This window comes from Emydura macquarii, unplaced genomic scaffold (genome assembly GCF_026122565.2).
Source record: "Emydura macquarii macquarii isolate MOO-44397 ecotype Brisbane River unplaced genomic scaffold, CSIRO-AGI_Emac_v2 contig_2531, whole genome shotgun sequence".
NCBI lineage: Eukaryota > Metazoa > Chordata > Testudines > Chelidae > Emydura > Emydura macquarii.
Genome location: NW_027132668.1, coordinates 3,788,204 through 3,812,874, shown reverse-complemented (window position 1 = coordinate 3,812,874; position 24,671 = coordinate 3,788,204). Strand labels below are relative to the sequence as shown.

At 41.4% G+C, this 24,671-nt stretch overlaps 1 protein-coding gene across 9 annotated transcripts in view; it reads left to right on the top strand.

Annotated features, from left to right (window-relative positions):
• Positions 1-24,671, top strand: part of FHL2 (four and a half LIM domains 2) — a 45,523-nt gene that overhangs the window by 4,298 nt on the left and 16,554 nt on the right. For 2 of the 9 annotated variants that reach the window (XM_067563599.1, XM_067563601.1), the window contains exon 2: positions 23,877-24,053. In XM_067563599.1, coding sequence (XP_067419700.1) covers positions 23,898-24,053 — 156 coding nt within the window. In that variant the 5' untranslated portion in view covers positions 23,877-23,897. Of the gene's footprint in view, positions 1-5,961; positions 7,068-9,850; positions 10,184-10,237; positions 11,297-23,876; positions 24,054-24,671 lie in introns of those variants that run through there. The other 7 variants (XM_067563594.1, XM_067563597.1, XM_067563602.1 and 4 more) reach the window with 7 other exon arrangements.

Genomic DNA, 24,671 nt, shown 5'->3' with positions numbered 1-24,671 from the left:
TTATTGCAATGCAGGCCTATCTATTTCCACTGGTGCAATGGCAAGATGAGGAAATGAAGGGACATGAGACTCACTTTCTGAAATAATGATTAGCTCCAGGAGCTGAGAAGGGTTGGGGGGCTGCTTGATACCCCATAAGGGACAGCAGAAAAGCCTGAGTAAAGTTCTGTAGTCTGGCAATAATGGTGCCGAACAAAGTTAGAAAGAAGGAAATAAACTACATTTACAAGTGGTTTAATGACTTCCAGATTTAGGCCCCACTTCAGGAAAGCGCTTTTAAAATCCATTTTAGGTACTCGTATGGCCCCCATTCCCATATGATCTGAGCACCTCATACTCTTTTAACACCACCCCTGTGAGATCGGGAAGTACTATTATCTCCATTTCACAGATGGGGAACAGAGAGAGTACATGACTTGCCCAAGGTCCCACAGGACAACTGTAGTAGCACAGGGAACTGAATCCTCCTCTCCAATGGCCTAGGCTAGCATCCTAGTCACTTTGCCATCCTTCCACTTTTATGAAACACCATGCTTTCCTGAATCAAAACCCTACGCTGGAGGCTGAGGAAGAGGACAGCAAGTGTTCTCCCAAGGAACATATTGCAAAACAGATGCAATATGGAGTCATTGTAACAACACAGATGTCTCCCACTTCCCTCTTGTTATCTTTTGTCTTTTTTAGTGAGGTGAACTGGGCCTTCTTTATTGCTCTAACTCTATTTCCTAACGTTGTTTCAACCCTTAAAGGTGGGCTCCAATCTGCAGGTCAGGATCCAGGGTGCAGAAATGAGCAAGTTGTGCTAAAAGGAGGAGGTGTTGGTGGGAGAAACACTTTGTAATGAATTCTTCCTTCTCAACTGGAAGATTGTAGCTGCAATAGGAAGCAATACTCAGCAGAAACCATTCCCCTTTGTAAGTGAAAAGGAAGTAAAGCAGAGAGAATAGATTCAAGAGAGAGGGTGCCTGCCTGAGGCAAATTAGCAGTGACTGAAATCTGTATCTGATGTTTGCTTCTGTGATCAACTACTCATGAAATGAGTTGGTTCATTCAGTCCAGTTCTTAGTGGGCTGCTGTCCCTCTCATGACAACCCCCATCAAAAACTGGCACCCTTAGTTGCCATCTCAACAGAGACAAAAGACTAAATGGGCAAAGAGCCTGGACTGCTTTATCCTGCTACAGGTGACCCCTCCAGCTCAGGGAAGTAGCTGTACTTGGGTTAATTGGTGGTAGCAGTCCTTGGGGTTGGCAATCTAGCACTACATTTTCTTTGTTTTATGCACTATGTGCTTCAGCAGAAATTCAGCTCAGGGTGTTCTTCATAATTTTCATTTTCCAAAGACCAAAAAATCATTAAACTATATTTGTGGACTACTCACCAGCCAGACTTCATCATTTAAACAGAAATCATTCTAAAATGAGCCAAATGGAAAATGACATTTTAAATCAGCGTGTGTAAATATATATATTTAAAATGTTATTTTTCCATTTGGCTCATTTTAAAATATATATAGATATAGATAATCTCTTCATAAGAACAGACATTTATTTTAAACTTGTAAAAGCAATATACTTTTGGGCCAAGACTTCTATAATAAGTTTCAGCCTTGTGCACGTTTATGCCAAGTTATATCTTTTTGCAAAAATGAATGTGATGGAAGTGCTAATAGGCCTTATAAACAGACAATTTGAATAGGATTTTGCCTGATGATTGGTGCTACCCTGGCTTGATGCCATAAACTGGAATCACGGTATGTTTTGGTTTTTTTATTGAATCATTTTTCAAACGTATCGATGCAATTCTGTCGTTTGACACTTTTAACATCCTTTCCTTATTTGTTAAAGTAGTAATTACTTTTTGAAATTGTAAACATTAAAAAGGAACTATTTCACTGATAAAGGTAGTATGTGGTTTATGATCTTTTAAAACGTTTTGCCACCAGCTTTGCCCTCTCAGGACATCTCTGTTCTTTTGCATTCCCACTCTCAGGCTTAACTGTTCCCCACTGTACCCAAGCTGAAAATCCAGTTCTCTTCTGAAAAGAGACGGTAAAAGTGGCCTGGCAGAGTTCCACGTTTATCATGTCTCAGTAACTTCTATACCAAGCATGCTCAGTTTACACAGATAATGATGGATTTACTGTCAGCCGTGCAAGGTCAACCTGGGATCTGAATGTCAAGCTGCTTTCTTTCAAGCTCATGGATCACCACCAGGAATAAAGAATCTCTCTTCAAATACTTGTGCAACCACTTGATCTTCAGATTCTGCCCTCAATCTTCTGCAAGGTTATAAATGTATAATGAAAGCAGACTTTGTCACTGCAGATAGAACTCAGTTAACTAAGTCCGGTAATGAGGCACTCAAAGGAAAACAAACCCCAAGCCAAAATTATATTCTAACATGAGACCCTGGCATTTCTAACTGGGACAAATCCTGAGGCCCTCAGTTTTTAATCAGTCCTTAGTCAGGCAAAACTCCCACTGATTTTGGTAAGCATTTTGCTAGAGAAAAGACTTCAAGGTTTGTTCCATTAGCATTACTGAGCTTTATGATGATAAAGTTCAGGTTTATTAAGATGCCACAACTGTAAATAAAACCATAATGTTTGTCGTAGTGTAAAGTTATATAATGAGGAAATCATATCACTATTTATTAATATTGTAAACACAAATCTACCAGAACCAGCAATAGCTATGTCAATACAGAAACCTATAGCTTTACACTATAAAGAAAAAATAGATTTAGATTTCACACTACAGTATGGACAAAATCCTGTCATTATCATATGTGACAAACTGGGAAATAGCTGTACTATTTTAATGAATAAGGTGCAAACCTGTGTTTGTTTCTGATGGATTACTAGATGGATCAAAGGCATTGGAGGAGGAACCAAGCAAAGAAAGTAAAACAATGACACGGATAAGAGTCCTTGAGGAAAAAATAGGGAAGCTGTTAATTGGGGAACAGGTCAGAACAGGTTAAGATAGTAAACCATTACACAACCCCAGCCCTAGAAAGGGGAAGGTGCTTGGATGTGTTGAGAGAGGCTGCTTGGGGAGTGTCAGTGCATATTGATAGGGAGACAATAGATCCTCAGTCAGTCTGAGTGTATGTCTACACAACAACTAGACACCCACATGCATGGGTCAGCTGACTGGGGCTCGTAGGGCTCAGGCTGCTGTGTAAATAGATGCCTGGCTTGGGCTGGAGGACCCTGCAAGGTGGGAGGATCCCAGAGCCTGGGCTCCAGCCCAAGCCCAGAAGTTTACACAGCAGTGAAACAGTCCCGCAGTCAGAGCCCCATGAGCCGAGTTGGCTGGCACAGACCAGCCGTGGGTTTTTCCTTGCTGTGTGGACATACCTTGAGAGTCAGGTCTGCAGCAAGCAGGCTGTGACTTGGCCCACAAGACAATGAAGGGACACCAAGGCTAAGTCCTGTCTACCAGGGGCTCAAGAAGATGCCAAGCATGGGTAAGGCAACGTGTATAGGTTTCTTGTTTTAAATACACTTTAGAGTGTGAATAAATCACACTTTGTTTCAGAAACATTGCCTCTGTGTCACTGCATGCTGCTCCTGTCCACAGGTTCCTAAGGGAAGCTATTTCAGGTGCCAAGCCCCCTGGGCCTGCTAGGCGTCATGGCTGGCAACTAGGGGTGTAACCTGGAGACCCAGTTGGAGAGCTGGATCCCAGGATCCCCCCTCAAAGGGAATTGGAGGCATGGACCTGCTACTTGAAACAGGTGTGCTCAGGGAACTGGAAAAGGTTGTTGAAGGGGCAGCCTGCCCATATATGATCATGGCGTTAGAGTAGTGTTAGTGGCTACGCAGAAGGTCCATGAGCTGTACTGCTGGCACAAGACACGATGGTTCTGAGGACTTGTCCGCGCTGGAGGGGTGTTGCACACTCACTGGCTCATGTGGGCCCTGCTGACGTGCGCTAAAAGTTCCCTAGTGCACACTAATGTAGTCCCATTTCAAACACTACTACATAAATGCTCACAAGAAAACTTTTAGTGCACGCCCGCAAGGTCCACATGGGCCAGTTAGTGAATGACACACTAGCATGCACTAGAATTCGAACCTCTGGTGTGGATGAAAGCACTGCATAGACAAGCCTTCAGGCGTAGAAGCAGTGCATTCAATAGTACTCTTTGCTGCTGCTGCTGCTGCTGCTGTTCCAAAATGGAGAGGCATGTTCTCAATCCCCCCATTTCAGCTCCTGCTGCCAATGGCAACGTACATGAGGTGGTCTGACCATGACTCCAGATGTCAGACAATGCCTCTTTGGCGCCATGGAGTCCCAACAGACCCACTGGCAAGATTGCCTTCCTAGTGTGAAAGGGAGCATTAGATTGGACTCCTTCCCAGAGACCACGTGGATGTGCTGGGGGGGGGGAGGGGGGGAGAAGAGGCTTCCTGTCTATTTTCCTCCTTCTGTTCTTCCTCCTTTCCTCCTCTACAGACTCCCGATGCTTGGTTCCCTTTTCCTTCTCCTTTCCCAGTCACCTGCCCTCTGCTCCCCTGGACATAGTGATTGGCTGGCTCATTCTCTGTTCCCCTGACTTTTCTTTCCTAGCAGCTCCCATACAAACAGGTGATGCCAGTCCCTGAGACTGCGTCCTGCTTTTTCTTCTCCTTGTAAGTAGAATCTCTGGCGCAGTGGCTGGTTCAATCATATCCATTTCCCACGTCTGAATTACTCAATCAGGGCCCCTCCCTCTGCATTCTTACAGGTTTTTTCATTGATAATTAAGTGGACTTGTTGTGGGTTAATGTTATGTATCAGTGGCCCAGAGATCAGAATCCACATCAGCAACAAACTAATGTATTTAATCCTATTATTTAAAAGAGACTGGACATTTATAGAGTTCAAAAAGAACATGGGGCTAGTAGGATCAGTGATAAGGCTACTACTTCAAAATGCTTGGCTTGAGTTAATATTTTTAATCATAACATATGTCTGAGACTCAGTCTCTGAGACTCTTGTGTTATGTATATGTGGAATATACAAACCATGTCACTGAACAGAAATAAATCGTTACCACACAAAAAAATCTTTATGCAAAACAGGGACCTCACAAATGTCTTCAGTTTGGGGAGATATAGTAGTACTTCTTATACAGTGTCTTCAAAAATAGTAGCATTCAGTGAGAAAAACTGGGACATGATTCTTCAGTACTTATAGAGGGAAAACTCCCTTTGAACTCAGTGCAAGTTTTGCTTCAATAATGACAGTACTACTCTACTCAGCTGCTACAGTTCCGCACCGTAATTCATCCTTATTTTGCAATCGTTACTTCTAACATTTTTAGAAGCCTTTAAGCAGATCTGTGCAAAAAAATGCATTTGCCATTGAATGTCGAGATTTTCTGCGTGCATACTTACTGTGATGGATGCTACCAGTTGGAGGACTGCATCCGCATATGGCTATTTAAGCACCAAAAGCACCATCTGCTGCTAGGGTGACCACCTGTCCTGAATGGAGCAGGACAGTCCCAAAATACAGAGTTCAAGTCCCAGCCCTGAGCTGAATGACTCTGGGACAGCATTTGTCCCGGCTTCCCAGTGACAGTGCTTTGCGCCTGCCCAAGGCTCAGAGGCGGCGCCAGCCTCTTCTCAGTAGGGGAGGGAACAGGCTGAGGTGTGCCTTAGGATCCATGCAGGGAGTATTTGCAGAGACCTCCAGGAGGTGAGGAAACAGGCCAGGGGCTTCTCTCAGGTACCATGACCCCCTCTCATCTCCCCAGGGCAGGTAGAGAGTCCGGGGCTCCCCATAGTGCCCTGGGCTCCCTGGGCAGCTCTTACCACGGCCTGGCTCTGGTCAGGGCCTCGGGGGAAGAGGAGGAGCAGGGGCGTGGCCTTGGGGAAGAGGAGGAGCAGGGGCGGGGCCACAGGGGTGGGGCTCCTGCATGTGTCCCACTTTTGCCTTTTGAAAAGGTGGTCAGCCTAACTGCAGCAGAGGTGTTTGTTATGTTAACTTTATGTGCAAATGTAGGTTTCCCTTAAAGGCTTATGGGAGAAATTACCTGTCCCTCATAATATACTGCTGCAGTTGTGATAAGCAGAATTATTTGACCTGAGCCCCTCTGATTTAAAGGTAAGGGAGCTTCTGGCAGAGCTTTCTCTATGAAGGCTCTTTGATATTGGAAAGCATCCTCCCCACAAGTACAAAATAGCTGATATCTTTTAACCTTCAGGACATGCTGCAAAGCTCATCTATGATGTCATGGTTGTGGGAAAAAGGGGAGATGCCTGGAGATCAAAATGTTCGAGGAAAGTGGATATTTAAGTTCTTTTTATGCTCTGCTGGTAGGAAAGCTGCTGAATTTGCCTATGTAAAATTAATACAAATAAATAAATAAAATTGTACATGGACCTCTTGCCTCCCTTTTAAATGACTGCTCATTACTGTTACATCAGAATGACCATTTCTTTGAAGCATTGCTGCTTTGCATCAGGTAAGTCATACAAATATTCATTTAAAAAAATGAATAATTTGCATTTTGAAAATCATCTGGCTATTTAAGCTCTGCCTGTATGGAGATTCTTGATAGAAAGATTTCAGATCTTGGCCTGGCCCTCACCATGTGAACCAATGGCATACAGAATCAGGCTGTAGACAGACTCCCTGTGATTCTGCAAACCATTATATAACTAATATAGACTTTATCTACACTGGCCAGGGAAATTGTGTTAGGCCCTGATTTGGCCAAGCATGTGCTTAATTTTAAGCACCTGTTTAAGTGCTTTGCTGAATCCTGGTCATTGTGCCTTTTTCTGAAAGAAAATTGTTTAAATATGGTTCTCTAGAAAGATGCTAACTTGGTGTGAAATCTCATTGTAGAAGACAGAGTCTTAGCTGCTAAATTTAGCCCATGTGTTGGGATGACAGGTGGACCATTCCCAAGTTTATCTGAGACTAAAACAAGACCATTCTCCCTGCAGACTAAGGCTACGCTGAAGGTCAGGCAGACACCTCTGGTCACAACACTCTTGCACTACAAAAGCAATGGGAAAAGAAGTGTTAAAAAACACACCAAGCAAACAATATGACATAGCAAAGTGTAAGTAAAGTGGTATCGCTCCTGCAAGCAATATTTTTCTCATTAAGTCACCTCTAAGCTGTGCTTAATAAATCATTCTGGACCAAAGGAGTTGCAGGGACTCACCTCTTAGGATTTGCCCCTGGATTGGATTTTAAGCAAATTCTGATTATAATTACTTGGTTCAGGCCACAGCCTATTAAGAAACTCTGCACTAGACTTTTCCCCATGCCCCTTATTAGGTTATTCAAGCAAAGTATCTGTGAGAATGCTAGTTCTGAGTCCAATCCTCCTTCCCTTGAAGTCCAAGTGCAAAACTCTATTGATTTCAGTGGGAGCAGGACTGGCCCTGGATTTCCTTATCTTGCTAAATAATTTTTTTAAATTTAAAACTACAAAAATATCTAGTTTAAGTTGCAAAATGGCCCCAGGAATAGTCTTGGAGTGAACTGCAACATCCCACCCACCAATAGCATCATTGTGTGGTTTTGTAACTTACTTTGTAGTGAGTGTTGAGTAAAATCACAATAAAGGTACATACACAAAAAAAATAATAGGGGTATAACTTAGAATAGTTTTGTGGAAATCAAAGTAATGAAAAATGTCCCGTGGAAAAGGAATGAGAATTAGAAATGTCTGGGGGGATGGGGAGGAGGTTCAAATGGGTTTGATGCAGTAGAAGAGACGGGGTGTGTGATTCTGCCATCCCATTAAAAAATAATTACCAAGAAATCAGAGGGGTAATGTGAGCATTCATTACTAGTATTCCTCTGCAAGCACAAGGCCTTCCAAAAGTCAACAATGGCCAAATTCAATAGAAGTTCTTCTGCCCTCGTAACTTACAGAGAATTGATTGAATACTTGGCCAAAGCGTTTTTGTCATCTAAAGGGCAGTATGTGGCTGCACATATTTCATTCCAATAGTTCAGCAACAGCCAGTATATATTATAGCTTAGAATTTTAAACAACATTAAATTAGTTCGCAGCAAGTCAGAAACACCATTGAAATATTGCTAGCGCTGAAATGGCTATAAGTGGATGAGGGTGATGTAGGGAAATAAAAATAGCAGAAAGAGAGGAAACCAAGTAAAATGCTGACTAAACCTATTTTAAGAGAGACTCAAAAACAGCTTCTCATTCAGCCCAAATCTGATCATCTTCAGGGCTCATTGCTAGGCTCATCTTTTTACCCAGGCATTTGAAAATGGGAGCTGGGCTGGGAATCGTAACTCTAGGGGTAGGAAGTTGTTTGAGGGGGATTTGTGGTGGGTTATCTTAAACTGCTGCACTTAGGATACTAAGAAGTAACAGCTAGGAATTTTTGAGTGATTTTCATCCATAGATCTCAAGCCACTTTACAAAGGAGGCCAGTATCATTATCCCCATTTTACAGATTGGGGAATGAAGAGGTACAGAGAGGTAAAGTGACTTGCCCAAGGTCACCCAGCTGGTCAGTGGTAGAGCTGGGAATCTTCTGAGTCCCAGTCCGGTGCTCTATGCACTAGGCCACACTACTTGTGTTTTTTAAGGTATGTTAAAGGTGCCAAGAGCACATAGATCGGTAACCCTTTTAGCATTTCTATGAATCAAATAACATTTAAACAATAGGTTTTATTCCAAATAAAAGGATGGTGAAAGGCTCAGTCCTGTCATTTCATGCAATAGGAATTTTGCCTGCATACGGACTACAGAATCAGGCTTGTAGTAGATTTTGTTTTTTTTAAAAAGAGCTGTTACTGATACATTTCATCCCAGGCATGGAGCAGAGTACTGTGCAAGTTCACGATGGGGATGCACCTACCTACAGCAACAAGATTGTGTGGTAAGGGATTCACGTAGGAGAAGTCTGGTTAACACACATACACACCAATGCTATTCACAACAAAGCACTTCAGTTTTTCCACAAACATATGTGCCATCTATAGGGAAGGGCTGCACTACCACCAACAGTAGCTCCTAGTAGCAGGTTTATGAGGTTTATATTCATCCTGACCGCTTTTCTTTAAGTTGAACAACTTACCCTACTTGGAGCGTGTCCATCATTACTGAAATATTAGCAACTTGAACTGCACCCAAGAGTAAAGACCAAACATCGCCAGGGTGCTTTGGATCCAAATTCTTCTCTCCCCGTAAGGTTTCTGAGGACCCCCACTCTTTTTAATCTGATCTGTTTCTGTTAGAAGGGTTGAAATATGAAACTAGGTTTTATAACGGAGAACTTATTTCCTGGTTATGTTGGGATTAACTGTTCCTCCTTTATTTAAGGTGTGCCCATTGGAAGGGTTCTCTGTGTGGTCCTAGGTGTGCATTGACACAATCTGCTCCTTCCAGCTATGCAAGGGAGATTTTGAATTTCACTTGTGTCACCTTTTTTCCCCCAGTGAGGGGGGTAAAAAGCAGGAAAGGCTACAAATACATGGACAGCTGCACAGATGCTCCTCAGAAAACCAGGAACCTTATCCATTCAGTACCTAGAAAGAGGTACAAAGTAAATCAATCCATTGTTTAGACAGAGAAGAGTGAAAAAGCTGGGAAAAGAGCCAGTGCAAACAGATTCGCATAGTAATTCTAACCAAATTCTTCATTCTCCCAGCCAGGTGTGAAGATGATCAGTGAAGTGATTGTGCTTGAATTTCTGTCAGCCTTTCCTTCTGCAAGCTGAGATCATTTGACTGTAACAAAGCTCCATTGCTAACAAACATCATGGGGTTAAAAAAGCAAAAGTGTGTGTGTGTGGGGGGGGGGGGGGAATGTGGCAGGGGGAGTCATTTTAGGAAGGAGGCCAACAAAGACAGTGTGGTTAGGAGGGGGGGAATCTACACCCTTGGAAGAAAAAATGTTGAATGCCAGCTGCACAGAGCCTAAAAGAATGAGTGTTTCTGATGCTTTTGTCTCCTTATATGGTAAAATGATACAGAGGGGTTTCACTAGGCTGTGAAGGCAGCAGCCTGTCTCCACACAGCACTGGCTACAGAGCAGAAATCAGAAGAGCTGCCCTTCGCAGGCCATAGAAACCCCTGGCTAGCTGTACAGCTCTACTCTACAAGTAGGGGCCTTGTGCTCCTTGCATACTGGTTAACGGATGTGACTCCCTGTTCCTGGTCCAGGGAGAAACACTGACTGCCCGCTACTGCTCTGTAAGTAGATATCCCTCTTTTTCTCCCACAGGACCTTAGGAGTTATTGATTTAAATAACAAAGGGTGCAGAGTGAGAGACGTTTGATCCTAAAAAGGGTTACTGTATTGGATAAGTACAAGGGCCGGGGAGAGGGGAGCGATATCTAATCCCTCCTAAAAAACACAGCAAGGACTGTGAAGAGGATAGAAAGAAGGGTTTTCATAAAAGCAGATCTTTCTGTATGTCCCTTTGTAACTGATATCTTAAGCAAGGTGATAAGGCATTGAGCCATTTCATTGTGTTACTATTTTTACTCTCCTGTACCCTATTGTATGTTTGTCTGATCCACTGGAGCGGTTGTAAGAAGTAGGAGCTCAGGTTTTGTTTATAAAACACCTCCTTGAATACTTCCTAGCCCAACAAAAGAAAAGAACTGCATTGTAGCAGTAGCAATAGCAGATGCACATAAAACAAAGGTAGCCTTGCCAATTTGCTGTCACACACCGGGCACAAAATATACACAGGAAAAGGGAGTAGACTTTATTTGGAGAGATTTAATTGGAATGAAAAGCAATAAATAGCTATGAATTTTTTCCTTTTTTTGGCCATATATATGTATAAAACCTGTATATATGTGAATGAAACCACAATCACGTAGATGGATTATCATGGATTTTTCTGAATGCATAATAGAGGAAAGATAATTTCAATCAATATTAACTTTCATTTTTCTGCTTTAATTACTATTCTAAACCCTTCCTCACAACCCCCACCAAGAGGTAACATTTGGGTTTTGATATATTGTTCATTGGGCAGCATCTTATTTCCAAGTACCTAACAAGGTTCATACAGAGACCCAATCACAATTACAAAGAGGGAAACCACTAGTAAAAATCTATACAAGAAATGTCATTTTATTGTTCATTTAACAACTGCTATCTAGAGGTACGTTGATTAAGAGTATTGATTACAAATAATAAGTGTTATAACTAGCAAATTTGGATTAAATAATGATAATGTGACATTCTTTTCTTGGTTATACATAGGCAGTTCCTATTGACTTCAATCAGAGTTGGCTTAGGCGTATCAAAAGAAGAATGAGGACCATTGAATAGTTGATTGCATCCAATTGGTAGGGTATTTTGTAATTAAGGTTGCAGTTCAATTTCTATTATGATCCCTTATTTTCATTTGTTCATAAATATAAGAAGCATTTTGGGCTAACATCTTCCATTATTTTTCCTCAGCCAAATGTTGACCTTTTGGTTGCTGAACGTTTGAGAAAAATTGATTCAGCCATTTGGATTTAAAAGACTGAACCCCCCTCCCACCCTGGCCCTTTCCCTTCCCCAATTTTCTCACTGTATAAAAATTATCACCAGTTGCCCCTCCCCAGGCAGATAACTGAAAAAGGGTGGGCTTTGAAAGCTGTCTTGCAAGAAGAGCTCATTTTTAGAGTTCTGTGTATCCTTGACCAAGTATGAAAAAACAATTAGCTGGATACTAATAAAATTATAAATGATTGAACAAAAAATGCTGTTGAGCAGGTGTCATAGTGGATAAAAAAGTGGGAGTACTTTACCATAATCCCACAACATATGGTTGTTTTATACTAAAGTCATTAGCAGTGAAACAGCTAACAGTATTAGTATTTACACTGTTATCTTGAGGTTGAGAATTAACACTTCATTGTGATGAATTGGGCAGCTCAGATGATTCAGCTGTTGCTGAACATTCAAATCTTCCAAGGTCACATTGGGCTTGCATAGTTTAGCAATCATAGGGCAGGACTTTTTCTTTTTTTAAATGAAGACTGACATTGTGTACAAAGTTACGTGGTCACCAGAGAATGAGCAGTCTTCATGCCATCATATATAAAAGCTCAGTCTCACCACTCCATGATTTTTTTAGTAGATTATCACTATTTGCTATTTATACTCTAGTAGCACGTGCATCAACATTCCAAGACAGTTCCTGTCTTGAAGACAGGCAGGCTACCAGGCTACCTTGGATGCCAACATTTGGAGGTTATGGGGGGAGGCGCTGAGAGGAGGTAGAGGAGATGCTCAGTAGTTTTGCTTGACTATTATTTTTTGCTTACGCCTTTTGGGCAGGTAAGTAGGAGGCACTGAAAACATTTTCCACCTCTAGCAGCAAAACACCTAAGCCAGCTCTGAGTGAAGAGCTTACAGTTGGGACTCTACCAAGGATAATGGACATAGACGGGCCCTGTACTTCTCTCTGCCTTTCCAGCTTCCTAAGTAGGATGTTATAATTTTTAAGAGAGCTCAGTGAAGTCGGGTCCCCTTTTGTGAAATCAAAGGCACGTTTTTCCCACCCACAGAGTCAGGCACACAAGCACAGGGACTGCACCTGGAACTGTTTGCATGAGGGAGATTCTAAATGGCTCGTAGTCTCATGCACGAGACTCATGCATGAGACTATCCTTAAAAAAATCCACTACATTTGAACATCAGGAACTGGAGAACGTCAGGGTTATTATAAACATTACAGCTCTTGCAATTTCACGGTTGCGTGACAAATTTTATTGCATTGTTCAAAGTCAAACTTTCATTTCAGAAAAAAATTAAGGTCCATCTCCAAAACCCTTACCCATGCGAGTAAGTCCATTTGGCCCACTTCTCCACTAGGCTAAACCTTGTGTAGTCATTTACTCCTGAGCAAGCTAGATGTGAAACACTATCATATCTGAAGGACAGTATGTTATCTTCTTCTCACACTGATGTAAATACCTACTCCAGATGGCAGGTGATGAATTTCAAAGCTTAACTTGGACCATTTAAGAAGTGGTCCTTTCTTTTTATTTCCCCTGTAAATGAGCCATAAAAGCTGCCTTAACAGCAGCTGGGGATTCCCAGCAGGCATAAGGGCAGCTCAGTGCATTCTTCCAGCTCCCAGAGGCTGGTTACAAGCTCATGTAGGTTAGAGAAGTCCTGAGACGGGTTCACCTTATGCTGGGGAATAAACTGGTTCTGGGTGGCTTTATCAACTAGGTGGAGGGTGGAAAAATGGCACAGCTCAGTCAGTCCCAGGGACTGGGAACCTTATTTACATTTTTTTTTGCCTGATTAATTGTGCAATTTTAATGTTGCATTTACATATACATAGTTCTTTGTGATGTGGTTTTACCCCAGACGAGGGCAGGAGTTAGTAGGATAATGGCAGCCTCCAGGGAATAAATATGAGGTATACCAACAGCCAGAGAAAAATTAGAATTTCAAAAATACTAAGTATTTAGCTATGTACGTGAGTAAGTATATATAAAAAAGTTTGATCAGAAAACGCTGGAGGGTTCCTTTGAAGCTGAATCAGGAAGATAAAAAGTTACGGTTCTTATTTCATTGTTAATTTGCACATGCCCCACTCTATAATATATTTTATAATACTAAGTAATAACATATACACTAATACATAGTACAAGCAACTTGAGTCATTTCAACACTGCAATGAGAACTTTCACTCGTTCATTTCAGGGGTTATGTGAATTTGCAACCTTAATGCAGCATCAACATGTCCCTCTTTCTCCCTCTCCTTTAGTATAGTTTTTCATCTCATCCCAAAATCTTCTTTATTATGTGTTTAATTCAAAAACATTTTTGTTCAGCAGAATAGATTATCCATTATTTTCAAAGCCTTAGAATTTTAAAAGTAGATATAAAATTTCTTGAGGGGTTGGATGGATAGTAACTTTTAAAATAACTTACAATAAGATTTAAAAAAAAAAAAACATTTACAGAGGCTCATGTGCAATCCAGTCATCCAGCAGAAATGTCATTAGAACTGAAGCCAAGAGATCTTGGGAGATCCTGGTCTGAGAGATTTCTAGTGTGACCAGGGACAAGTTACTTATAGTCTCATCACTCTGTGGAGTACAGAAGTATGATTATCCCCATTTTACAGATGGGGAACTGAGGCACAGAGAGAGTAACTACATTAACAATTGTGAGGTGCTCAGACATTATGGTATTGGGGGTTATAGAAATACCTTGATAGATCATTGTTATTTAACATTTGCGTAAAGTACCAACTTGAGAAATCTTCTATTTATCTGTTGGAGAGGTAGAGTAGTGGTCTACCCTTCCTCCATGCACCCTTCCCAAGGTGATTCTACCCTTTTCTGGAAGAGATGCAACATGGACTATCTGGGACATTGTCCTGGTGCTGCTGCGTGGATTGTTTTATGTAGGATTTCTGAACAATGGGAGAGGTTGGAATTTTCACTGTATAGCATCACATGCTGTTCTCCCATTGCCTAGTTATATCTTTGGGTCTGGCTCTTTTGGCATTGTACTGGCTGTGTGAGAATCAATAAAAGAAATCAATTCTTTTCTGGAGGGACCTACATCTGCTGGTGATAAAGTCTCTGTGCCCATTCAGTCCTGGGCTTTTGTATTACATCTGCCAGAGATGATGGAATTATAAACTTTGCACCATTTTTCTCCCATTAACTGTTAAATGGTACCATTAGTAAGTTGATTTTCTATGCTTGTAATGTTGAGCATATGATACCCCTATCTTAAATAGTTTACAGCCTTATGCCTTACTATTTATTCTGCAAGGGAAGTAATGCAGACATCAATATCAACATCAAGAGGTACTGAATTAGAGAATTAGCCCAAGGCTTTTAGCTTTAATTGTGAATTTCCTTGCTGTTGTAGATTTAAGAACCACACTGAAGGTTATTTAAATAGGTTCTTTTTGTAGCTGAAATGTACATATGTATATACATAAATACACATGTACTCCAGTCACTTCAATGACAATCTCAGTTTATCGTAATGTAAGGTGTGCTGGGTATAGTGTTGAACTGTCAGTGCTCATATCTTCTGTGCCTTCTGTACTTACAGTACCTCTGGCACTTTTACAACTGTTGGAATGACTTTAAAATGCTAAATTGGGGAAGATATTGGCTGGTTGCCAAACAAGCCACAATTTCTAGACTGTCCATTTCCACCTACCATAATTGGTTTTCCTCTAGCCAGATACAAGGAACAATTTAAGTGCATTTTTTAAGGGTAATATTAAATAGACTCTCCAGTTCATTTTTAAAAGACTCTCCAGTTCATTTTAAAAACATAATATTAAATAGACTCTCCAATTAATGATAGCAGGTATGCTTTGCTCATGAGTGTATATGCTAATACAGGTTGTTTTCTTAGAAAATTGCTCTGAAGAACCTGAGATCAGAAATCAGAATGCCACACAATAGGCAAAAATGTGGTGGGGTGTTTAAGAGAGGGCTGAATGGCTGGACAGAACTAATTCATGACTCAGAAGTATATTTATAGATCACCTTTTGAAGATGTGGGTTTTTTAAATAAAGTGGGTGTGTAACCTTCTATTTCATATCATAAATCAGAAAGGGATTTGTTAATGAAATTTCTTTACTGCTATTTTTAAGTGTAGAAAGAGCAGAAATGTCAAGTCTTGCTGAATGACTTCTGGAAGGTCTTAAGAATGTTTTTTTTTTGCAAGCTCCACACACCCACACATGCGGCAAGGAACAAATCTGCAATTAAAAGATTATTTGCTTTTTCTATCAGCACTTACTGGTCAATATCCCAGTCTGACTACAGTCATGGGCTATGAGACTGGGCATGGTACGCAGCCCCCCCCCCCCCACACACACACACACACAACTGAGCTTGTTCTGAAAGAGAGCAACAGTATATCTTATGATGCCTTGATTTCAGGCACAGTGCTGAATTCCTCTACTAAGCCTTTGAGTCCTGTCTATAATGAGATCACTGTACCATGGTATTAGGAGACTTCCCTTCTTTCCCCTTCTAAAGAAATGACATAAGAAAGAAGAGGTAGACAATCAGCCAATTGAGAAAGAAAGTTAGTAGCAAAGTTTGCACAAAAAGAGTAGTTAAGCACCCATTAACGGAGTTAGTACAGCCGCTATAATACAGGATACACAGGTCACCAAATGGAAGAGATTCTCCAAAGATAGGAAGTGCAGTAGAACTGGAAGCTTCTGCTCACTCACCTGTACGAGCTTCCATTTCACAGACTTTCAAAAAGATGGAGCGACTCTATGCTTGGCATGCAGATGTAGGTACTCAGACCCCAGGTTAATGTGTAAGTACCCTTGAAAAGTTATTCTTCTTTTTCTCTCCTCATCCAAGGAAGGGAAATGTGCCCCTTCCTAGAGAAGTACTCCAGCAGCCACTCAGACTGTGCCTGTGGCAGGAGGAATACACTCAGCAGTGCCCACTACTTCACCCTCTCACAGGGTGCAGCATAGACCACAGCCCCTTGCATCAGTCTGTTCGGGAGTCTAGTGTCATTGCTGGGGCTAGATTTCCTTGGTCCTTACATGCTAAGTGTGCAAGGTCCAGGACTGTATCTAGCCCTTGCCTGGGGGCAAAAAGCTGGAAAAGCCCCTTATGCCCTCTCTCCACACAATCTAACCCTAGGTATTTTAACTCTCCTGATGTCTTTATTAGCTCGGTAGAGCAGATTAAATCTGGAAAATTTTAGAGCACTGAATGCCATGGAAGAGAAGAATCATATGAAAGTGACACTACCATTATTAGAAACAGGAACAGCTAATGGCCAAAAATGTCACCAAATTAAACAAACACAAATACACAGAGCCATCTCTGAGACAATACACAGGAGCACATGCCAAGATCTTTTATTAAATATGCATAGCCTGACATGTATTGAACTTAAGCATATTTCAGCCATTTTTGGTTCCCCATACTGAAGACTGGACTAACCCTCCTGAGGGCCATATGGGTGCTACAGAAAGACCTAGAATAGACTTTAAAAAAAAACAACGGTATGCCATGACAAAACCCAGCTCCTCAGCCAGTGCAATTTAGGGATGTAAAAGGTTAACCGTTTAAACGGTAACCCGCTGTTTAAACATTTTAAATAGCTGATTACCGTTTAAACTGGGGTGCGGAGGGGAGCGGCAGCTGCTCTCACTGGCAGGAAGCGTGGAGCCCAGCACAGGGGGGCAGGGGAGGGTAGCCGCAGCTGGGCTGGCTCCCCACGAGGCGGGGGGAGGTGCGGAGCCCAGCAGGTGGAGGGTGAGCCCAGCTACGACTGCCCCTCCCCCCACGCTGTGCTCTGCGCTTCCCCACCAGCAAGAGCTGCCCAGCTGCACCTACCCCATCCACAGCGTTTAACCATTTTATTTTTAGAACGGTTAAACAGATTTTTGATTAAATTAATTTTTACCTCCGTCGTGCAAATCAGCATAGCTCCATCTGGCCAGAATATGTTACAGCAAGACAGTCAACTCCTCTTCCTGAGAATCAGGCATATCTCTCACCATAAAGAAACATTCCTTGCCCAATGGTCATTTAGAACTCAAATAGGTACCCAGAGGTTGGCAATCTTAGGTCTTTCCCCAATCAGCCAGCCAGTCCATAGAACCACCCTAGTTTTTTGTACAATACCTATTCCATATTAATTTCCATATAGCTCGAATCAGGTGGATTTCCATCTACACTTTACACCTTTTCCCACTAACGCTTTTGACAAATGTTCATTTAGTCTCTTCTTCAAATAAACAAAAAGGAAATAACATGAGCCTATGTTGCCTGCATGGAATTATGGTCTTGGTCAGAAAAATATTCTGGAATATTCGCCTGCAGGTGATGCAATAGGTTAATAAATAACAATTGGGCCAATAACTGCTAAGTTACGGGAAAGATCATCTCTTGCCAGTAAATCCATTGTATGGTTCAGACTGGTAGATTGTAACTACAAAGGACATCATGAATCTTTACACTTTAGCCTTTGGAACATTAACATAAATAGTTTCCAAATGCTTTAGTTCTGCATGGACTATGTCAGTGGACTTGCCAGAGAGAAATCTTTCTTTCTTGAATGAAGGAAAATAAAGGGATTGAAAAATCCTACTTGCACACAGTGTTTTTTTGTTTTTGTTTTTTTGTTTTTTAAAGTGGGAAACGTGTGCACATCTCCAAGAAGCACTTAATTTCTAAACAGGTGATTAGCAGAACCTCATGCCCACAGGAGCACAAACTATGGGTGAAATCCTGGCCACACTGAAGTCAACATAGTCAGGATTTCATTCTCAGTATGCAATTACAGCGAGAGTTAGAAGCTTTGAGTCTCTTAATATAATTTGTCTCCTACATTTTATAGTGAGTCTATTTCTCCCTTGCTTTTCACCATTGTTGTTTTTCTTTTTAGTGTTTTTCAGTGTGGCAGTGTAAATTTTAGTAACTGCTTATCTTCAAATGAGCTTATTCAAGGGGAAAAGGAAAGAAAGCACATTGTAAAGTTAATGTATTAAATTATTCTTTGATTATTGTCATATAATCACTGCCCTACTTGGCACAGCAGGACCTGGACGTATTAACATTCTAGGCATGCTGAAGTGTTCATCTTTTTTTTCCAGGCCTAAGAAGAAAAGGTTGCCTGAGAATTTCTATATTCCTTTGGAGCTTAATTTATACTGTGGAACATTGTAGGAATGAAATTTTATGGTGGGATTGGGCTTGTTTATTAATATGATATTGATAAGACTAATATTAACTGTTGTAAATAACAATGGTATTATTATTTATTTGTATGATGGTAGCACCTGGAGGCTTCAGTGTGTTAGGAACTGAACAAACACAAAAAGACGGTTCCTGGCACAATGAGATTACACTCTATCCGTGTTACCAGACAGGAAGAGGGAGTATTAGGTAAAGAGTGAAGTAATCTGATTATTTACTAAAGTCTGGTCTATACTAGAAAATTAGGCTGGAATAACTATCTTGTTCAGGGGTGTGAAAAATCCATACCCCCTGAAGAATGCAGTTAAACTGACCTAAACCTGCCTCCCCCCCCCCAATGCAGACAGCACTAGGTCAACAGGAGAATTCTCCCGTTGACCTAGCTACTGCCTCTCTGTAGCTACTGTACCCCACCAATGGGAGAATCCCTCCCATCAACATAGTTAGTGTCTTCACTGAAGTGCTACAGCTACACCTCTGAAGCGTTTTAAGTGTAGAAAAGCCCTAAGTAGCAGTATCATATACCAATTGTCTCAATCCCTCTCCCAGCTTAATGCCAGTGTGTAGGACAGCGCCTTTTGAGTTGTGAGCATCTTTTATTAATCTAAACAAATAAAATGATTTCTCACTTCTCATTAGATAGGCCCTATTATGATTATATGTGATATGATATGGCAGAGGTCTATCAAATCATTAATGGTGTGGAAAAAGATAATAGAGAAGTGTTATTCAAACAATACAAAAAGCCAGGGGTCACCTGATGAAATTAATAGGCAGCAGGTTTAACACAAACAAGAGGAGACACTTTTTCACACAATGCACAGATAACCTGTGGAACTCCTTGCCATAGGATGTTGTGATTGCCAAAAGTAAATTGGGTTCAGAAAAGAACTAACTATGTTCATGGAGGATAGGTCCATCAATTGCTATTAGCCAAGATGGTCGGAGATGCAGCCCCATCAGGGTGGCCCTAAATCTCTGAATGGCAGAAGTGGGGAATGGAAGACAGGGATGGGCCATTCAAATGCCCTGCTCCCTACACTCCCCCTGAAACTCTGGTACTAGCCACTGTCAGAGACAGGATACTGAGCTAGATGGACCATTGATCTGACCTAATATGGCCATTCTTATGAGCTTACTTTTAATTTTTTTCCCCTGCAGAAGAGGCTGCAAATGTGTCCATAATACTATGGAATAGAGATGGGAGCCAACCAAATCCCTGAACTTTTGATCTGGATCCCAACTTCATGAGTGAATCCTGTGTGAACCAAAACTTGAGTTCTGAGCCTATAGGCCTAAACTTTCAGAGATTTTTGGATCTGAACTTTGTATCTGTGGCATGTCTTGCCTGTGCAGAAACTGTTCATTCTTCTACAATATATGTGCAACCCCCCCAAAAAAAATCAGGATTATAAATACTGGGAAGAACTAAGTCTGAAATGTTTCCTTTTGCATCCTGGTGAGATAAGGATATAGGTTTGCACATACTACTCCTCTGCCCAGGCATTGGACAGTCATCCCTGTGGCAGTGCAGTAGGATTTGTGCCGCCAAGCCACGGAAGTAACAGTTATTGCTGGGGATGGGCAAATCCCAATAAACTTCTGAACCCGCTACAAAATATTTGGATATGGGTTTTACACATCTCGAGTTTGATTCTCCACTTACACTATATGCTGGTGTAATGCCATTAACTGTAATGGAATAACGCCTGATTCACACTGATGTAGGTAAAGGGGAGTCAGCCCTCCTGGCCCCCTCACTGGGAATCAGAAGTGATTAAATACCAGAGCTACCCTGGTGCCACTAGGAAGGTAAAGAGGTTCAGCCATTCTTCTCCCCTGCTGTCTTTCTCCCTTGTGACCATTGGCCACACAGGCCTTACAATCCCCTCCACCCCCTGTAAGAATCCTTACCTCCAAGGAGCTCACACGTTTCACAGAGATGTTTATGTCAGCAGTCTTTTGGGCTAAGGTGGGGTAGCTCCCACCTCCGTTTGGCATCTTCAAGGGTAAGATCACCGGCCTGCTGCTCCTTTCTGCTCTCTGGGATATGGCTAGTAGGCCTTTGCTTTCAACAACACTTTCTTCCAGGTGTATTCTAGGGGTTTGTAGCTTGCCCATCTCCCTATTCCTTCTGCAGTGAGACTCTAAACTCCAGGACCCACAATGCACTGTACAGGATCCATTATTTTTATACTTATCCACTGGCATGTATAAAAGTGCACATCCAGCACTTTGTACAATCAGTAGAGAACTCAGAAGATCAAAAAGAGCATTAAAAATCCTTCCTTCCCAACAAATCAAACCCCACTCCTCCGGTCCACACTAAGACTCTAGTCCATTCCCTATCCCAGAAAAAAGAGGGCTTTTACAGCATGGCCAGCAGACCAAGCAGATTGCAGGTGGACAGTGAGAGGGGAATGGATTCAAGAGTCAAAGAGTCCTCACCAAGAACATGCTGCAATTAGCTTCCTTCCCTTTAAACCAGGGGGGCTGTGAACTTGAGAACTTCAGTGGAATACCGCTGCCCCGGTGTCACAGATAAGAAAGATGGATGCTTAAGTTATTAGAATCCAAACCATTTAACACTTTATAGACCAAAAGCAGTTTAAAGCTTCATCTTGAAACCAACTGGTAAATAGTGCGAGTATGGCACATAGGTGTAATGCAGTCTACATGGGAAACCACTTCACAGGCAGGCAGCTACCCGGTGCAATGATTTTTGAATGGCATTAAGGTGTAGTTGCCTACAGCTCACAATGCAGTAATTAATATGTAAAGACACTGAACTGTAACAAATTCCACCCAAAAGAAACTCTCAGCCTTTTAACTAAAGACAAATAATAAAAAACGCTGCTACCTACATATCCAGAATGATGAGGGAGGCCAACAAACCCCCGTTTGTGAACCTAAGCAAAACAGGAAGCAGGGAAGTTGACATAATCTCCACTATTTCTTCCAGTTGCTTTCCCAATCTATAAGCATTAATCCAATCTTATCTGACCTGAGTCTCAGATAGCTAACTCTAATTTATGTCCCAAACTCTCAGACACTGGATAAATCACTCAACTGCATTGGATAGATCAGAGCAATAGATATGGAGCTGGCTGTCATTTGCAGACCAATTCATACCTCCTTTCTAACCCTTCTAATGGCCCATATACAAGCTGAATAGAAAAAGCCACTGAAGCAACCCCATGGCTCAGTGCAGGTTAGCAATTGTTCAATACTGCTCACTGGGATCACTCAAAAAAGAAGGAATGGAAGCATTCAAGAGTGACCCCCTTAGCCTATGCACAGGTGTGTCAACAATTCAGTGGTACAAAATCCCACTGACAGAGCTAAAAGACTCAACATAGACACCTGGTCTTCACTCACGTCTCCAGAAGCAGAGCATGAAGCAATACAATCAATATAGTGTCTATACAATAACAAGACATCAACCAAATTAATTACATGCCAATATGACGAGAGGACTCTGGATCTCATTTGAGTTCCCGTCCCTATAACCTTTGCAACGATCTTCCTCATAAAATAATTATTAGAGTCTAGTTGAGAATTAGAGTGGTTGTCAGGGTCAAAGGGTGGTTTCTTAGTGAGATCCTAATCACTTCTTTAAAAGATGATTGGCTGTCCTTCTTGTGGGACGGCAAGATTCATTCTCTAATAATGGTCCCAGCATATGCTTGCTAGCTTTCAGCATCCAAGACAAATGTTTCCAAACCTATTGATTAACATTGATTTAGAATCCAATTAACTCTGAAATTTTATAGGTTCTTGTCTCAAGATCAGGCCCAATATTACCAAAATTATTGCTTTGGGAGCCCCGTTGGACGTGCCCATGACACCACCACTCACACTCAGGGAAGACCTTCTGTAACTGACATTTTTATTATTAAAATAATTAATCCAATAAGTAAACAAACCAAGACAAGTAAAGTGTTGTAACAAACACTGTCAGGGCAGCCAGTACCATTGCAAATACATACTCCCTCTATTCCTGGGGAGAGCTCTAGAAGTTGAGATAGACTCTAGTCTGACTCTAGCATACCGATGAAGAACTTCCAAAGGCCGTACCTGAGACTAGATGTTTTAGACCCTGCTGGTCCTCATGCATCCCTCTTTTACTATATCTTAACTGCCTCACCTTTGTAATATTGAAGTGCCCTTATCCTATAGGCTAGTATATTAATTAAGCAAACGTCATTAACATACATCAATTGAATTACTATGATTACCTGTGGTTAGGCATCTGCTAATATTTCCTCCAAAAATACACTAAAATTGGTACAAACTGTCTTCTTGCAACACTTGTGACTGTTACAAAACAATAAACAGAGTCTTATGGCATCTTGTAGTTAAAGTTACTATTAGTTTATTTCCTTACACTAGCTTATTGAGCAACTACTCTTACTTAGGCTTAAAGGCCTTATACTTATGTTAACTGCTTAAGCTATTCTTATCAGTCTAGGTCTACAGGTCTTGTATTTGTGCTATCAATTCCTTAGCCCTTTATCTTATGATTATTGCTATAATTACTGTACAACTACAGAAACATACTTTAATTCCCAGGTTGCAGTCATAGAATCATAGAATATTAGGGTTGGAAGGGACCTCAGGAGGTCATTTAGTCCAACCCCCTGCTCAAAGCAGTCCTCACATACTTGTCCTCAACTATGGCTATATGTGCAGAAAGCTCACTTCAAATCGAAGTGACATAATCCACAAAATAGCTTGAAAACACTTCACGGCAAGAAATGCTCAACTCGGTCACTGGATGAAACAGCTCAGACTAACCAGGTTGTTCACTATACAAGATCATTCTGCTGAATCAAACTTTGTAAGCATTACAAGAAGAAGAAAACTTCCCATGGGCAGATTATTTCATAACTGTCCATTATGAAGATGCTTGCACCTTCCTCTGAGGCAGCTGGTACCAGCTACTATCAGCAACAGGGTGCTGGAGTAGAAAGAACCTCAGTCTGATCCAGAACAGCCATCCTTATGTTCCTAATTCTCCCTCACTGAGGATTTAATTCATTAATTAATAAAAAGGTGTTGAAGCCACTTGGCATTAAATTAAGTATAGGTGTAGTACAATACAATAGATCTGAAGGTGATATATACCATCTTGTTTCTTTCATTGGAGATGAATATAATAAGACAGAAATCTGAACTGGCTTGTTTTCTTCTTCATGACAGGTCAGGATTCTAGACACCAGAATGACTGAACGGTTTGACTGTCACTACTGCAAGGAGTCCCTGTTTGGCAAGAAGTATATCCTGAGAGAGGAAAGCCCCTATTGTGTGAAATGTTATGAGAGCCTTTACTCCAACACGTGTGAAGAATGCAAGAAACCAATTGGCTGTGATTGCAAGGTACCTTGGACTTGTATTTCATTGACACCACGTCTATCAAAATAGACTGGATAGGTCTGTTCCCTACATAAAGCATGCAACCTCCCCAAGGGATCCCTGCAACATGACAGGAGAAAAGGGATCTAGGTGGAAAATGTCTGCCCCATAACATCTTAACAACTAGGTAATTAAGAACCAACCTGATCTTCCAAAGTGCTAAGCACCACCTTGGAGATCCATGGGAATTGAAGGTGCTCAATACCTGTCAGGAAGTGCTTCAGTTCAGATTTCCAAGAATATCCATTAATTTTGGATGCCTATCTTAATTATGGCTAGACACACTTTTCCAAGATGCTGAGTAACCACTGCTCCCATTGACTGATGTTGTGGATGCTCAGCATCTCTGAACCTGAGGCTCTAGGTTTGTAATACTGGACACCCAAAGAGTGAGGTACCCAAAATTACAGGGTCACTTTTGAAAACTTGGAGTTTAACCTCTCTGCCTCAGTTTCTCTATGGGTTAAAAGAGACCATTAATAATTACCTATTTTACACAGGTGGTGTTAGGATTATTTAAATGCAAGTAAAGTGCTTCAGGCGAAAACTGGAGAGTATTTTTTACAATCTAGGGGAAACTGA